Source organism: Pecten maximus, chromosome 10 (genome assembly GCF_902652985.1).
Source record: "Pecten maximus chromosome 10, xPecMax1.1, whole genome shotgun sequence".
NCBI lineage: Eukaryota > Metazoa > Mollusca > Bivalvia > Pectinida > Pectinidae > Pecten > Pecten maximus.
Window position 1 is genome coordinate 29386929 of NC_047024.1, and position 18729 is coordinate 29405657.

General features: G+C 34.5%; 1 protein-coding gene across 2 annotated transcripts; it reads left to right on the forward strand.

Moving 5' to 3' along the window:
* Positions 1 to 1754: 1754 nt before the first annotated feature.
* LOC117335461 (protein aurora borealis-like) lies at positions 1755 to 14173 on the forward strand. Of its 2 annotated transcripts, none has more exons than XM_033895465.1 (13): positions 1755 to 1983; positions 2236 to 2490; positions 3540 to 3885; positions 4176 to 4264; positions 5900 to 6024; positions 7395 to 7484; positions 8521 to 8577; positions 8988 to 9108; positions 9214 to 9340; positions 10345 to 10477; positions 11083 to 11361; positions 12282 to 13103; positions 14047 to 14173. In XM_033895465.1, the coding sequence occupies exons 2-13, from the start codon at positions 2273 to 2275 to the stop codon at positions 14124 to 14126; spliced, it is 2487 nt and encodes an 828-aa protein (XP_033751356.1). In that variant the 5' UTR covers positions 1755 to 1983; positions 2236 to 2272; the 3' UTR covers positions 14127 to 14173. The 2 variants fall into 2 exon arrangements, with proteins under 2 accessions (XP_033751356.1, XP_033751357.1); XM_033895466.1 differs by having other exon boundaries at positions 1755 to 1876.
* The last annotated feature ends 4556 nt before the right edge of the window (positions 14174 to 18729 follow it).

An 18729-nucleotide genomic window follows, 5' to 3' on the forward strand; every position in this document is an offset into this window, starting at 1 on the left:
GATCTATTTTTCTTGTCTGTAGATCTATTTTTCTTGTCGGCTCAATATTACCTGTCGCCAACATTACATTAGACCACAAAAGAATCCAAAGAGATAATAAATAACTAATAAATGAACAAATCAAAGATAGTATTAATAGATAAAATGTGTTTATTTTCTTTCTTGTCGGTAATTCCAGCCTCTTGTCGGTAGATCTATTTTTCTTGTCGGCTCAATATTACCTGTCACAGAGACCTATATACTAAGTACAAGTATTTAAAACTGTCAACAATTTCTATATTGTCATTATTATTCATTATTATATTTCCATGGCTCATTATTTCTTATTTGTCCACAATTTCTAAACACCATGATTTTAGTTATATCAACATTGACCTCCAGATTCCATTTTATGGTATATGCATATAAAGAATCCAACATAATTTGTAAATCTTCTGGGCAGTTTAACAAATAAAGCCATGTAGTCGGTATACATTAGCAAGAAAAGATCAAGCATCTGTATTTAGATACAAAGAAAATAACACAGGTGATTATATTTCCCCTTGTAAGAGTCCGGTATAATCAGGGAAGCACTGACTGAAGTCAGTATCACTATCGAAAATATAAGAATCGTCGTCAGTAAATTTCTCTATACATCTAAATTTAGATCATCGTCTAATGGCAGAAAATCGGACGACATTTTCCATATGTTTCTATATGAATCTTTAACGGAAAAATGGTGCCTTTTTTCGGTTAGACACTACTTAAATATCGTTGTTCACATCTGCCGATATACATTACAGTGCATAGTTATAACTATCGCCAGTGTGAAGTTATCTCGGCCAAACGCGGTGACACATGTGCACAGACAGTCGTCGCCATCTCTTGGCACGGCACATGTCACTATAAACAACTCCGATATCCACCTATTGCGCAGCCGCAGCGCTTGGTCTCGCTAGATCTCGTGCTAAATATACCTCCGGTTATGAGAACAATAGGTGAGGTCGTGACTCTGCGAGAAAAGCGGTTGTTGCGAATCCCTAGTATATAGGTCTCTGCCTGTCACAACCATTATATCGGATCACAAAATATTCCAAAATAGAAAAAAATGAACAAATCATACATTGTATTGATATATAAAACCTATTTAATCTCTCATTTTCTTTCTTGTCGGTTTCTTGTCGGTAATTCTAACTTCTTGTCGCTTCTTGTCGGTAATTCTAACTTCTTGTCGGCTCTTGTCGGTAAATCTCGTTTCTTGTCGGCTCTTGTCGGTAACTACTGAGACCGTAAAATGTTGATGCGGACTTCTTAAGTTTGTATTCAATTTTAACAATAACTTTACTGTAATAATTCATTTCTATTTTTAAAAGCTACATGATAACTTATTAAACGTAATTTAAGTTATTTGAAATATTTGTGATACCCTCAATCGGAACTCCTCGGATGTCACTACGCAACATCACTGTGCACAGCCGAGGATTTCCGGATGATCATAGGTTCATCTCGGGGAAATTTCCGGCAACACTCGAGTAGATTTCCGAGTGTTGCCGAGTGTTGCCGGAAGCAACACTCGAGTAGATTTCCGAGTGTTGCCGGAAATTTCCCCGATATGTTGCGATTGAGGTTCGCCGTATACTAGGTTTAATTTTTGTGAAAAGGAATTGTTATTAAATCAGAAATATATTTGGTCACTATAATATCAATAAATCAATATAGTCAGCTCTTTTTATGTTATAAATTCAATACGGCCGCATCACACTTTTGACCGGAAGTTTACATTTGTTGGCGGGATTTCAAATTTTGATTGACAAGTAGAACGTGTTGAAACATATCAACATAACAAACATTTAAATCAACCCATTTCCGTTTGCAGTCAGACATAAGAGTATAGACGGTACTCGAATTCTTAGATGTTATATCACAAATCTTTCAATATCTAGAAGATCACATCCTAAAATATCCAAAGTTTAGATTAAATGCTCGCAGTTCTCGCACTCACAGGTACAGTAGCCATACAAGTTGTGTATTATCGGACTTCGTATGATGCATAACAAATCCAACTATTCAATAGTATTGAATGTGTATGTTTACGGTAGGAATAGTCTTGTTTTAACTGCTCCAACCACACCAAATTAGGTGATCAAAATGCGAAATTCTCGGTACAAAATGTATTGGTTTTTATCACTGAATTATACTATATGGGCTATATTGCAATATTTATTTTATATTACTTACCTATGTATTTTTTTTCAGGATATAAGCATATACATGAAAGTAACGGGATCAAAAAATGGAGGAGCTGATAGGAAAAGAACCAGAAGCTAAAGATGAGGCTTCACTGTCTAGTCCAGGCATGGATAGTGGCTCCAAATCTGTAGCCAGAAGTCTGCCATTTGAAAAACACTTCCTGGACGAGTTTGATGAAGACAGTATGCCTAGTCCTATTTGTCCGTCCAAAGTTCATACTCCATCATCAAAGATGCTGGGCTATCCAGCATTCATGTCTAGGTAATAAAGCCTGTAAAGGTCTTTGAATGTTTCTTTTAGAAAAAAAATGATGGCAGCGGTGGGATTTACTAGCACTGTTGACCTCTTTCTATTACAGGCTTCTCAATAACCAAGAGGCCCGGGGACTTGATATTGGGCCTGTGGCATGCTAGGGTGAAGGGCTACAAAGTTTGTTCAAATAAATGACCTTGACCTTCATTCAAGGTCTATTGGTCAAATAGGCTATAATCTTCAAACGACTTCTTCTCAATAACCAAGAGGCCCAGGGACTTGATATTGGGCCTGTCTGTAGCATGCTTAGAGCCAAGAGTCACCAAGACCCGATCTTAGGCCAATAGTATGCTGGAATGAAGGACTAGAAAATATATTGACATGAATAAACCTAGCTTACTCTGATATTTGAATAAAGTTGTTATCAGCATAGTATCTGTAGAAATGACCTCAATCAACTGCAAATTTGCTGTAGAGCCAGGTGTTGCTTTAATCAGATTCATTAAAAGTTTATAACTGATCACAACCTGCGCTACCATGTCCTGTTTAATTTTTATCATCAACATGCACTAGTAAAACATGTTTGTTACGTCATGAATAATTTATAACATCACTATTGATATATGATTTTGCATGCTTGTAGGAAAACACCTGCTAGCCTGTTTTACTCTATTGATCCTCAAATAAGCCTCTTTTCCTGATGTGAAAGTTTTTGTTAAAGCTTGAAGTTTGCTTGTGAACCCCATAGAGCTTATCATTTTTAAATTGATTTTTCTGCAAAACAGAGTAGGAGGCTTATTCGTGGGCCGGACCTAACTGCAGATAAATATACCTGTAATGAGAATTTTCAATGACATTTTCATCAATACGAGTCCCTCAGCAAAATAATATTATATACAATGTACTTGTGACTATATCTATGTGTTATGGTACTTATTGAACTATTCTTATAAGTGCCATTTAACATTTATTCTCAATCACTTTTTGCATAGAAATATTATATAAATGCTCAATGTTGACTTTTCATGATGAGCTTTCATCTTTAAATTCTTTTTAAGTCCAAGTCCAGCTCACAAGATGCCTGGAAGTGGCACAAGGAATGAACTCTATCTTAAGACAGTGATGTCATCGCCATATCAACACAAGAGCTACACTCCATTGTCAGCAACACCTGCAGGACTCAGTCCAATGTTCCAGACCCCTATTAGAAGTTCCAATAGCAGTCCTAGTCGTCTGAAGACACCACAGATGAACAAACTTCCCCCAGGGTTTCCACATTGTACACCTAAAGGAGAAATCATCACAAACCCCTTTGATAATGGAGTGTATGATGAACTTGGAGGACCAATATTTATGAGTCCTGGAGTTTTTAATGTTCAATCAACTCCAGATGGAGAGGAAAAGGTAAAAAGTATTTAAACTGGATTCTAAGTTGTCTAGACATTTGCATGTGATGAGTAATAAAAAAAAAACACATTTGAATCACATTTAGTCAGTAAGAAACATTGATAGTTTTGTTAAGATATTTAATTATATGGTTGAATTTAATGAAATATTTGTGTTTAGTATTTCTTTTAAATCTGTATATGAAATATATATCTTGATGATAATAGATATAAAAATAGTTGTATAATTTCACATTTTTTTAGTCATGATTAATAAATAAAAAATGAAATAATTGATTTCCTAACCAGAAACTGTTCAGCTGGGCCATAGAGCATATAGCAGAGTTAAACCCTGCAGATATAGAGGAGAACCCCAAACAACAAGCTGCTCATTCAATGTAAGTAAGTCTGGCTACCAGCCAAAGTTTGCATTTAAAACTATCTCCACGGGTTTTTGATGCAAATCAGTCTCAAGGAAATGAAAACAATCCCAGTTATTTTCAGGAATTCCATTAAAACTATACAGAAGTTTCCCATTTCATCAGGGTAGAACCCTGTTTATAAAATACACACTGTAAACCCTTTCAAAAGATGAAAATATTGGTTCCAAATATTCTGGATATTATTCCAAACTCATTTGAAATATGATAGGTTTACTATATAGTGTTAGGGCTTTTTCTCACTGGTTTGAGATGGGGCCTTTTTGCCTCATTTATGATTTTGGAAAAAAAATTGGTGAATTGGGAAAGATTTTTTTGGGAGTAAACTGCAAATTTTGGGAACTTAGCTTAAATATGAAATAATTTAAATTGTGAATGGAGCCCATTATCGACCCCAAAAAGTCCTTGGAAAGAGCCCTGAGTCTTGATTATCATTAAGTTCTTATACCATTTTGAAATATATGAATATCACGGCAGTGAACTCAAACTATCTGGTGGCTTGTTGTGGAGATTTTACTAAAGGAAATAACTGTAAAGCTGAAATGTAAAGTGACCTTATATAATTAGAGTCTGACATTTATATATATATATATATCATATACACTATGTGTTGGTGATCCGAAGATATAGATTTGAATTTCCTGTAGTTGTACCGAGAGAAATATATATATAATATATGTACAATTCGTATCCATGTATGGAAATACATTACGATCCAGGTATTCATATCATCTTATAGACGACTTCCACAATGATCATGTCAGGGTATCGGGCCGACCATCACTGCGCCATTGAAATATTCTTTTTTAAGAACGCAGATGTGGTGCAGTGGTATAAGCTGCGGGTATTTCTGGCTAGGCGATTGGGTGCCGTAGATCGTGAGTTCGAGGCCCGGTCAGGGCACAGGTCAAAAAGTTGTCTATTGTCATTTGTGTTGCTAAGATATATATATCTATTTATTAGCACAATGTATCATATACACTATGTGTTGGTGATCCGAAGATATAGATTTGAATTTCCTGTCGTAGTTGTACTGAGAGAAATATATATATATATATATATATATATTTAAAAGTAGATAATAAATTTCAAAATTGTTGGGAGGGAGGTTTATGTTACAGTTTTACTTTCCATTGGCTCTCTGCCATTGAAATCTTATCTGATGACTTCATGGCAAGGGAGGGTCACAGCCGTTCCCCTGTAAAAAAAATCTGTGATTTGATTGGTTCCAAATTGTGTCAGCACCTACAACAATTATTTCAAAATATTGCAGTTTGCATAGAATGTCTTATCTGCACAAATCAAAAGACTAATCCTTCATTTACCACCTTGCATCTGTCTTTCTCTCCGACATCCCTCCTGATTAACGCAAAAAGCCACTTTATTTGTGGTGCTTTTTATTATCACTGGCATCCAAGATCTTGTGAGATTGAAAGGAAATCTCTATTGAGATTCATACTTAACTGCCATGAATGGTCTATATATATTATAAATCTCTCTCCAATATATCTTAAAACACTATTTACTTCCCTTATTAAGAAAGAATTTAATCTTTTTAAATTCTGTTTTTAAACCTTACACAATGTGTTATAGACCTGACAAAGAGACCGAGGCGAGAGTTCAACAAGCTATAGAGAAGTACTTCTCCAGTAACCTCGTGGCTCCATCACCATGGTCAGACCCAAAGGCGCCTGTTATCAAGACCACACCAAACTCAGGTACTGATAATGTCACTCACGCCAAACTAAGGTAATGATAATGTCACTCACACCAAACTCAGGTAATGATAATGTCACTCGCGTCAAACTCAGGTACTGATAATGTCACTCACACCAAACTCAGGTAATGATAATGTCACTCACACCAAACTCAGGTAATGATAATGTCACTCCCACCAAACTCAGGTAATGATAATGTCACTCACACCAAACTCAGGTAATGATAATGTCACTCACGCCAAACTCAGGTAATGATAATGTCACTCAAGCCAAACTCGGGTAATGATAATGTCACTTACAACAAACTCAGGTAATGATAATGTCACTCACACCAAACTCAGGTAATGATAATGTCACTCACGCCAAACTCAGGTAATGATAATGTCACTCACGCCAAACTCCGGTAATGATAATGTCACTCACACCAAACTCAGGTAATGATAATGTCACTCACACCAAACTCAGGTAATGATAATGTCACTCATTCCAAACTCAGGTAATGATAATGTCACTCACACCAAACTCAGGTAATGATAATGTCACTCGCGTCAAACTCAGGTAATGATAATGTCACTCATTCCAAACCCGGGTAATGATAATGTCACTCACACCAAACTCAGATAATGATAATGTCACTCACACCAAACTCAGATAATGATAATGTCACTCACGCCAAACTCGGGTGATGATAATGTCACTCACACCAAACTCAGGTAATGATAATGTCACTCAGACCAAACTCAGGTAATGATAATGTCACTCACACCAAACTCAGGTAATGATAATGTCACTCACGCCAAACTCAGGTAATGATAATGTCACTCACACCAAACTCAGGTAATGATAATGTCACTCACGCCAAACTCAGGTGATGATAATGTCACTCACGCCAAACTCAGGTAATGATAATGTCACTCACACCAAACTCAGGTAATGATAATGTCACTCACGCCAAACTCAGGTAATGATAATGTAACTGGATTGCAGTGCTTCCCCAGTCAAGTCTTGGTCCACATTTTTCAAATATTTCTGCTAGTGCCCATGAGTTTTTCTGTGAAATGTGATTTTCATGATAAATTTGTTTTGAGTGTTTTGTTTTTAAATAAGGGGAGGATGAATCTGGTGGTGAAATTCATAATTTAAAAAGCTTTCTACAGAAATGGAAGTTGCAGTTGAGAAAGTTCTTGGTAGGTTACAGAAAACATTTGCTATGAACATTCAGTTACCTTTATATTAAAACTGTTGCACAAAGTCGAAACTACGACTGGGGATATCATTTGTTTTACTTATTGTTGAAAAAATATCTTTGTTATGAAATGGCTGTGAGGACGTTAAAAGTTAATTGTCTCCTATGTAATTAATTTAATCAGATGAACGCTTGCCCAAGTCTTGTTTGGAGCCAGATCTTCAAGGATCTATACAGAAACAGCTTCCACAGAAATCTATAAGGACACAGGAGGGTAAGTCTGATACTCAATCTACCAGTTTTAAAGATACTAGCCGACAAAGTAGACTCTACATGTCACAAAAGTGCAAAAACTGGCACCTACAGTATAGATATTAATTTATCTAGTTAAATATAATAATGATTAAGTGAAAAGTAAAAAAAAGTGAATAACAGCATCCTAATAATGATCAGAAGTTACGCTTTACTAAATATAGATGTTCGGATCTGCGGTGGGGTGTGGTGGGAGGGGGATTAGTAGTACCTAGTACAGACTACTAGTTTTTGCATTGTCTGTCTGGCCTTCCATTCTTCCATCCATCCATCCATCAGTCGTCCTTCTGTCCTGATGCTTATTCTCTTGTCTCTCTTGTCCAGGCCTATCCATCTCCTATTCCACAAGGACTTCATGCTTGTGGTTTGGGTTCAATGAGATGAGGCGAGATAAAGATTGTTAGGGTAATATCTCATGTAACAAGCTTGTTTATTTTGAAGTTATTGACTGCATTCTTTGCATATAATTACACATAATCCTCCTAATTGTCTAGTTATTTCTTCACTTTAAATGAAGAAGATAAAATAAGAAACTCAAAATTTCAAGGGTGGTAATAGCATTAAGTATGTAAATTTTTAATTTACATCAAAATATGTAGCAGCCTATTCTTAGTTTCACTTTATCAGCTCCACAGCCAAAGCTCAGCTGCCCAGCCGTCCTTGGTCAACTTTTTCCTTTAAACAACTTCTTCTCAATAACCATGAGGAACAGAGACCTGACATTGCCTGATATTCGCCCAGTTGCATACTGGGGTGAAGGGCTACCAAGTTTGTTCAAATAAATGACCTTGACCTACATTCAGTTACCTTCATTCAACTACCTTATGTAGTAGACGGCAGTTAAGGTTCATGTTCCTCTTAGTTAATGTTAATGTTTATGCAAACTATTTGTATTATTATCTTAAAGTTATAAACAAGGAAAATCTTTAAAACCAGATGATAAATTCATTATCAATCAGTCTTAGCAATGAAAATTAATCATCAACTTTTGTTTGTAGTGGGATGTCAAACCATGCTGACTCTTCCAATAGATTTTGATATCAACAAAGTCCTAGGTAAGTCTTTATTTTTTTTAACTTTCAACTTTCTTTATTCAATCTCTTTACAAAAAAGTTCAATGTATAGAGAAACATATTTACAACATTCAACAAATACAATATATAAGAATGAAATATGGATACATGTGTTTAAAATGTTTGGGATGTTTTTCTTTAACTAAAATTCATTCAATGACTGCCTGTTTGTTTAGGTTATATGGCCATGGTCGTTCACCAGCTAGGGTCTTTTAGGGCCAAACAATATACTATAATTCTATTTGATTTGAGTTTAAAACCAGATAAAAATGTTCATTATTAAAAGCAATCGTTGGCTGTATGTGTATTAAATTTTGTTTTTAATTGTAGTAAGTCTTTAAAAAGAACCTATTCTTTACAATTTTCATCATAATCATTGATGTAAATTTCAGGTCAGTATATGACATACGAACTCAGTGATGAAAACAACCAAGAGATGCTGAGTACTTCTTCCCTCAGACGTAAGCTGTTCTTCCAGGCAGATACCAGCAGTGTTGCCCCAAGTCCGGTCAAGTACGTAGGTCTTATATCGACTTCATATGAATATATTCAGTTTAAAAACAAACACCAAACATTAGCTATATTATTGGATTTAATATTTAATTGTTTTATTTCCAGGGCGGGGCCATTTGAGGGTGACCATAGTTTGGTGGATATTTGTGCTTCCCCTCGTGTTTTACCAGTCAAGCATACAAAACTGCCCGATACCTGGGATCAGGCCACGCCCCTGAAGACTCCTTCAAGGGTAATTATACCATAATTTGGTTGAGAGATTAAGTCTGTCACAGATTGGATTCCTGGTGTTAACTTGGAATTGTTTCATTTACATATTTGTGTTTTAACTCCTGATCACATTTGAGATAAAAGTCAATGGAAGACTTGTTTCTTTGCTGTTCTTTTAAAAACCAGGATAAATTCCTCTATTTAGCTAAAAATGTTTGGAGTATAGAATGACCCAAGATATTTTTTTGTTATTTGTCAGGTTATTGGATAGTTTTGTTCCGATTAATCAATTTAATTGATGATTAGTCATTTACCTCAGACTATGACTAATTAATCATGATTTTTATGATCGATCATGGTTTGACTTTAACATGGAAATTGTCAAGATTTACAGCTGACTTCTCCAATTAATGAATGATCAATATCACTGGTAGATTGAAATAAAAATAGCTAATGTCTGAAACATATCCACAACATTTCCCCCTATTTTGGTTTAAAGAAATGGTAATGATCGATTATGAAATTGATAGTGATTCTCAACACTATTATTGGAAGAGAAATAAAAAATGAATAGTAGAGAAAATGGTATTTTTTTAGGATTCAAAAGGATTCGTCTATTTGAAAATAATCTTTATTGGTGACTTTATCAAATTACAATGTACAATTAAAATTCAGCATTATCATGATTATACAGTGTAATGACTTAGTGGAATTCCAGTAAAACATATATCCTATAATTCCTATGGTAAAGAAAATTTATGCATAGTGGAATTTGGAGACTTATTATAATGATAGTGTTTTAATTAAACCATTTCTATGGGTGGTACCTGTTCACAGATTTAAGTTTGATTGAACTCAAGTTAATTTCCTCTGTTACTAGATGTGAAATTATGTAGGTATTTAATTTAAAAGTAATTTGTTTTTACGATGTAAAGGGAAATTTATTATGCAGCAATATTTAATTACCCGTTAAGTAGCAGTCCTATTGCTGTATGTTTCAGTAATGTTTCTGTTTATCATTTTCAGAACCAGTTTTCCTCTAGTCCTATCAAAAACATTGAAGGTCTGCCTCTACCAAAACACAGTCGGTCTCCTCCTTTAAAAGACTTCTCTGACACAGAGTTGTCCCCCATCGTCCGAGGTCACCAGAGTCGTATTTGTAAGTATTGAGTGTATTGATCTCCAAATGAACATAGGAGAATAGTACTTACAGTCAAGTTGGGTTGAGAGTTGAAGCTGAAATGTCAGGCTACCTCCAGTACTTTACAGTCAAGTTGGGTTGAGAGTTGAAGCTGAAATGTCAGGCTACCTCCAGTACTTTACAGTCAAGTTGGATTGAGAGTTGAAGCTGAAATGTCAGGCTACCTCCAGTACTTTACAGTCAAGTTGGGTTGAAGCTGGAATATCAGGTCACCTCTAGTACTTTACAGTCATGTTGTTATGAAGGTGAAATAACAGGTCACCTCTTACAAAATTTTGGCTATGTATGGTATAGCTTAGCAATGCTTAAAGATAAATTGTATGGCAATGACATTATGTGTACAAACTATCAAATGCTCTTAAGTAAGTTCTAGCTCCCACAATTTCCTCCTCATTTTTTTGCACCTCTTTTGTTTTGCTCACTTCCTTTTTAACAGAAGATATCACTTAATGAAATATTTCACGCATTTATTAGTATTTTAAAACCTTTGGTTCTCAAGACGATTGTTATGTTTTTTTCTTTAGTTATTAGATTCATAACTTGATTGCCACCTTTTATTTCAGCCAAATCAAGGTCTTCGGGATTCTTCGTTCCTCATGAGGGTAGCTTTGTGGAGGATGACATATTTTCTGCTGGGGAAAGAAGAGCTTTGTTCACACAAGATCTTCCATTGAGTCCTGAAATTTCACCAATCAAAACTCAAATGAACTGGGATGTTTCTCCAGATGAAGGTCGCCATCCATCTCGAACATCTTTAGAAAGTCCTGGAATTTCTCCTATCCGATCAGATTCTCCTTATAATGAGGATAATGCTGATGGTTCATTCCTACAGGACAACAAGGGTATGCTAGAAATATGTATTTACTATTATACTTCAGCTGTTACAACAATAATGCCGTAATGAAAGACTGTCCCCACCACAAAGTGATTTACAGGTTTAAATGTTACTTCTGCCTCTCCATCTCTCACAAAGTTGGATAAAACGTTTTGTAGTTTATCATCACTCATTAATACTGTATTAATGAGTGATGATAAACAATTTATACTGTCATTATTATTTTGAGATCAAACATAAGAAAAAGTTCGGTACTTTTTCTTAGATGGTGATTATGAGAGGTGTGTAGGGGTCAACACTGTTGAACAATTATTTGGACTTTAACTAATATATTGGTATAAAATATGATAAAATTCATTCTTTATTATTTATAAATGCTCGTGAAATAACACACAGTGTAAATATTAAAATGGACACATCAGTTCCAGGTATTTCATCTTATATTTTAGCTCATTAGCAGAATAAACCAATTTTTGTGAAAGATACTGATTACAGAATGATGGAATAGGCATGGTAGATCAAAATGTTTGAGATTTGTATTGGAATTTATTGAGTGCATGACCATTTCGATATAAAGTGTGTGCATGTCATCAATAATTATATAATTGTTTGATTTGGAAGGATCAATATATATGGTAATATAGTCCATAAGTCTTGACAACAAGCCCACCCATATCCATACTAGATTGGTTGAACTAATAACATAAAATGATGCTTCATTGTCGTGTAATAAGCCCACCAAGTACTTTTGTCCGAGACCCATTTATTTACTGTATTATAAATAAACTCCCTTCCCCAAAAAGTTGAGAATGAATTAACCTTCCCCAAAAAGTTAAGTATTGTAGTTTGGGAAGGGCTCACTTGTGATTGAATATAATCTACCTTGCTTTCTGTATTTTATTATAGAATTATTTTTCGATGTTAAAGGTTTCACATCAGAAGAGGAAGATGATGTTCTCACTCCCGTTGCCAGCAAGGAATGTTCTGTGAAGAAAAAGAGTGTTTCTAATCGTAAAATCTCACATCTCAGTCGGCACAAACATCGGACAAGCCTGTTCCGGGAGGATTTAGACAATACACCCATGGACTATGATTCTGTACCACCGATTAAGAATCTGAGATTTGCTGATGATATAAAAACGTCTAGTTTACTTGTAACAACAAAAGACTTCTCTATGGCTGAGATGGATTTCAGCCAGGACAACAATGCAGGATATTCAACCAATCACGATACAGGATATCAAACTGCGAGTCTACAATCAACCAATCATGACACAGGCCAGCATACAAATTTGACATCCCAGTTTAATTCTCTTCCATTTAATACTACGAACCAGGAGGTAGGGTGTCCAAGTGAGAACACGTCCTGTCCTAGTAATTCCGAGGAGCTCTTCAAGCAGGATGATCTCCATGCTGGTTTTTCGGGGGATGACAGTGCGTTTATGTCTCGTGAGAATATCAACTGTGCCGATACAGACAGCAGCCGCAAAGATGTGGTTCAACAGTTACTTGATCTCACAAACTTGGACAAATTTGAACAAGAAGACGAAATCTTAGACAGGGCAAGACGGGCTTTGTCTGTGGCTAACAAACTATTACCAAGTCAAGACACTGTTACATCTGTTGGTGATAGTTTTCCACAAAAAGGTCTGCAGATACTCCACGAACTTGAGCCTTTAGTATCAACAGTTGAAAGACCAGCTCTCACAGGTGTTATTCCATCAACAGATTCCAATACAGTGTCTGCTAGTAAGTATTTTAGTCAAATGACACGTGACCTGAAAACTACATAATTAAAAAAAAAAACTATAAAACCCTATAAAACCCGGGTCTTAAATTAGGCAGTTATAGTTATGATGAGTGGCTACTCAGTACAGAATTGATTTACAAGAAGAGCTTTTGGTGAGTGCCATGGCATGTAAAATTATTTACAAGGTTACGATATTACATCACCATGATTGTAATGTTCTATTCATCACATGGCTCATATGTTTTAGAATATAGATAAACCTTGTAGATTGATTCCTAAAGAAGACAGCAGAATTTTGACTCTGTAATTAGTATGGTTTTTCTGTACGGAGACAATCACGTGATGTCGCAGAAGTGTTGTGACACTATGTTTTACAATATTTATGACATACACATTATTACATGATGAACATGTCTGTTATGTGATCAATACATGTATCCTAACTACATGAATTTGAAATAAAATTGTAGTTTGATATTGGGATTTAACTACTCTTTAAATGGGTATTTGGATGTTATCTGACATAGACATAAAAACTAGAATGCTCTAAAAAAGATTATTTATATTTACAGGTGAAAAAGACTAGAATGCTCTAAAAAAAGATTATTTATATTTACAGGTGAAAAAGACATAAAAACTAGAATGCTCTAAAAAAGATTATTTATATTTACAGGTGAAAAAGACATAAAAACTAGAATGCTCTAAAAAGATTATTTATATTTACAGGTGAAAAAGACATAAAAACTAGAATGCTCTAAAAAAGATTATTTATATTTACAGGTGAAAAAGACATAAAAACTAGAATGCTCTAAAAAAGATTATTTATATTTACAGGTGAAAAAGACATAAAAACTAGAATGCTCTAAAAAAGATTATTTATATTTACAGGTGAAAAAGACATAAAAACTAGAATGCTCTAAAAAAGATTATTTATATTTACAGGTGAAAAAGCTCTTGCAATATTACGTCGTGCTGGAGAGGATCTCGCCAAAATTGGAACATTTTTGGAACAAAGACCATAGAAGAGGAAGAACTACTTTGGGCTATCTTTAAAAATCTGTGTTGTCTGTCAAAACTGGTAATTTCAGAGAATGAATGTCCTTTTGTTATAGTGATGTTTAGGCCTTCATTCTGTCTGAAGTTCCATGTGCATGTGTATCAAAATTAAAATCATTTTAAAAAGATAGTAAAAACAATATTTTTCAAGCAGATTTATAAAGGAAAAATCTTGATATCTAATTTGTAAGTGAAATCCAAAGAAAAACGATCATTTTGAAGTGGCTTTACATTTTTAGCCCACCATCATCAGATGGTGGGCTATTCAAATCGCCCTGCGTCCGTGGTCCGTGGTCCGTCCCTCCGTCCCTCCGTCCGTCCGTCCGTCCGTCCCTCCGTCCGTCCGTAAACAATTCTTGTTATCGCTAATCCTCCGAAAGTACTGAAGGGATCTTTCTCAAATTTCATATGTAGGTTCCACTTGGTGCCTAGTTATGCATATTGCATTTTGAGACCAATCGGAAAACAACATGGCCGACAGGCAGCCATCTTGGATTTTGATAATTGAAGTTTGTTATCGCTATTTCTGAGAAAGTACTGAAGGGATCTTTCTCAGATTTCATATGTAGGCTCCCCTTGGTACTTAGTTATGCATATTGCATTTTGAGACCAATCGGAAGACAACATGGCCGACAGGCAGCCATCTTGGATTTTGATAATTGAAGTTTGTTATCGCTATTTCTGAGAAAGTACTGAAGGGATCTTTCTCAAATTTCATATGTAGGCTCCCCTTGGTGCCTAGTTATGCATATTGCATTTTGAGACCAATCGGAAGACAACATGGCCGACAGGCAGCCATCTTGGATTTTGACAATTTAAGATTGTTATCGCTATTTCTGAGAAAGTACTGAAGAGATCTTTCTCAAATTTTATATGTAGGTTCCCCTTGGTGCCTAGTTATGCATATTGCATTTTGAGACCAATCGGAAAACAACATGGCCGACAGGCAGCCATCTTGGATTTTGACAATTGAAGTTTGTTATCGCTATTTCTCAGAAATTGCTGAAGGGATCTTTCTGAAATTTCATTTGTAGGTTGCCCTCTGTGCCTAGTTATGCATATTGGATTTTGAGACCAGTCAGAAAACAACCTGCCTGACAGGCAGCCATCTTGTATTTTGACAATTGAAGTTTGTTATCGCTATTTTACAGAAGGTACTGAAGGGATCTTTCTGAAAATTTCATATGTAGGTTCCCCTTGGTCCCTGGTGTTGCATTTTGGGACCAATCCGAAAACAACAGACAGCCATTATCGCCAAATCTTAAATTTTATATATAGGTTACCCTTGTTTGAAAAGTCCTAGAGGGCTGTTTCTGAATTTACACAGATTAGTAAGACTTAGAGGAAGGGAAAAGTAGAGAAAAGATCAATCTGACATGGAACCTATAAAGATCATTCAATGGTGGGCGCCAAGATCCCTCTGGGATCTCTTGTTGATGATTTAAAAATCCTGGACCCGAGTCTTTGGTGTTACTTTTTTCCGACAGTGTTGTCAACACTTCGCTTTGCACATAGATTAGTTGCTCAAAAATCCATCCTTGACCATAAATTTACATGGTATATAGTTAGGTCACATAATGGCTATCTCAACACACCCATCATTTATGGAATATCATCCAGAATTTATGGTCCTAGGGATGCTGAGAATTTTAAAGCTTTGTTTAGCTCATGATCATTTTCTCAGAAAGTCTCAATGTTATTTCTAAAGTTATATTGTTGTATGAACATTTCAACACACCCAACAGATTACATGAATTTTCATCTACTTTGCTGTATTTTTAGATTAAAATCCCTAGATTTTGAAAAATTGATATAATATCGCTATTGCTTCTTCAACTAACTTACAAATTAGTTTATAGTCAGATTTGAGTAATTTCTATATCGGATTTACTTTCAGGGTAAAATTGTAATGTTTTAAGCGATTTTTGAGAATGAGTAAATTTTGAAATTTGATAACTGTTTTGCAATGCATCAATATTTATACATGTCAATTTTGTATACAGGGCGCTTCCATACTATCAAGTGGAATTTTTTGAAAATTTTACTGAAATTTTGGTGAGTTACTGATCATGACAAAGGGGAATAGATTTAAAGTCAATATGTGTACCTGTTGATTTTTTTTTTTTTTTTTTCTAAACAATAAACAGATTTCAATTAATGAAGTAGTGGTAGTGCTGTTAAAAAAAATTAAAGAAAATAGAGAATAAAAATCAATATCATTTTTTTTCTTTCTTTCTTTCTTTTTGATTTTGCTTTTAAGTTTTTACAAAGTTTTAGATTATAGATTTGAAGTTTCATTTTATTTCACTGGATTTTTTTATTAGATACATATGTTGTGTACATAAACATCAACTATTCATAAAAATTGAGACATGCTCAATTTTCAGCACAATTTTCATTCAGAGGTCCGTATTCTGACAGCGACTTCACTTTGACAGGATGAGTGATTATAAATGGGTGTGTTGATGTATCTGGCTTGGTGTTTTTTGTGTCTGGATAAGTGAGTTTGTGTGTAATTTGCACACGGTATAACTGGTGTTTCACTGTGTGATGGTATGGTATTGTTACGTGATGCATGATTTATGTAATTTGTGGTTTACTTTGTGTTTGTGTGTGTGTGTATGATGAGCATTAGATGTGTGCTGTCTATTGTTAGCAGGGGAAACAGAGACGTGTAGTGCATTTTGATATTGTGATAATTTGGTGCTGATACAATTGTTTAATTACATGTGTGTTCTCTGTCAGTGTTTACTAAGGTGGTATGATTTTAGAGCATTTGGGGTAGAGGTGGGGAGTGAGGTTGTAATTTGGTTAGTAAAGAACCCATGCATTATCGGAGATGAATTAAACACATGTAATTTTTGTATGAATCTAACAAAAAGAGAGGAAAAGTAGAGAGATATGTTGATACTCCATATTATGAAAAACAGCCAAACTAAGGAAAATGAACTTAAGTTGAAAATTATTATTTATGAATTGTGAATTATTATTTAAATGCCAAAAATGCTTTAACATATGAAATGATTTGCTAGGTGTGAAATTGAAATATAATCATGATATTGCTGTTTAAATACACATATTGATTATTCGTGCACTGCATGATAAAAAAGTGTTTCACAAATTTTTAAGAATAGACCAATCATTCTTAATGAAAAACCAGACTTACTTGCATGGTATGTGGACCATTTTTCCTTCATCAAACATCTTTTTTTTTTTTTTTTTTTTACATACTGGTGTATACATGTAATTAACAAAAATACTCCGTTTAGAATCGTGCTGCAAATTACACATATATATATACAATACTCCATTTAGAATCATGCTGCAAATTTATCTTAATGTTGGAAATATCATGACTGATCTCATCAGAATCTTTGATAAGGCCTGAAGAAAATACCTATTTCAATTTGCCCTATATTTTTGTGCCTACTCTGAATTTGTTCTTGGTCATTTACAAGGGAAGAACTATTAATGTCAATATTGCTTGTCTCTATATTAAACCTTAGTAGTAAAAACTACTTAAAGAAAAATAAAAAGATTTCCCAGACATATATCTAACTACCCTTAGACTCTTTCTTTCTGGCATGTTTTAGGAAACATGTAGTATTTTTTTAGTTCCAAATATGTATTCAAATAATATATGGCCAAATAAAAATAATGTGTGTTTAAGGTTTCACTATGCATTTAGATTTTTATCCCCAAATATTTTCGGTCAATATCAGACCTAACTTTTTAAGTCAATATTCGTGCTCTATAGATATGATGTGAAGTAAATATAATTATAATAAACAAAAATGCCTTCCTGGCTTGTCTGTTTTTATCTGGATGCAACCTGAAACAAATTTATTTTTCTGTTTGGCCTTAGATTTATGAATTTACTCTTATAATTCACCGATATATAAATGATTAGTCATTACAAACAACAGTTTTGACTAAAATAAACCTGTCCATTTTGAATGCAAGTATACAAAGTTAATGCAATAGTAAGTATATATAAATTAATGCAATTGTAAGTTTATATTCCATGAATGTCATTATAGTTTTGTGTTCATATCAAGCAAATACAAAACTCTGACAAATGTTCCTTTCTTTTTTCAGGATGTGTTTGAATATACTGTTAAGTTTGTAAGACGATTGCAGTTGAACTCAATAAAGACATTAGTTTTATTTTTACGACTGATTTTGTTTGTATTTTTTCCATCAAGTTCATCTGGTGTTATTTATGGAGTCATGGTACCATTTCAGAAATAAAAATGAAATATCTTGACTCTATACTCATTGTTATGTCTGGAGATTTTTCGAATCATTTCGGTATTAGTAAAAATAGATCCAGCTATATCGTCACGTTTAGTGTTGAGATCTTTTGTAATTACCCAGAACGTGAATGACTGTGGTCTAATTCAGAAATTGGTATGGGTTGTCTTGTTTTGGCACCATATTTTTAAGGCCCGCTAAGCAATCTATGATTTAGCGGGTTTTCTGTTTGTCAGCAATAACAATGCGTATTATAGTATCATGCCATATCCATAAAGGACCCACAAGAAAACCATTTCTCCCATAGTTCACCAG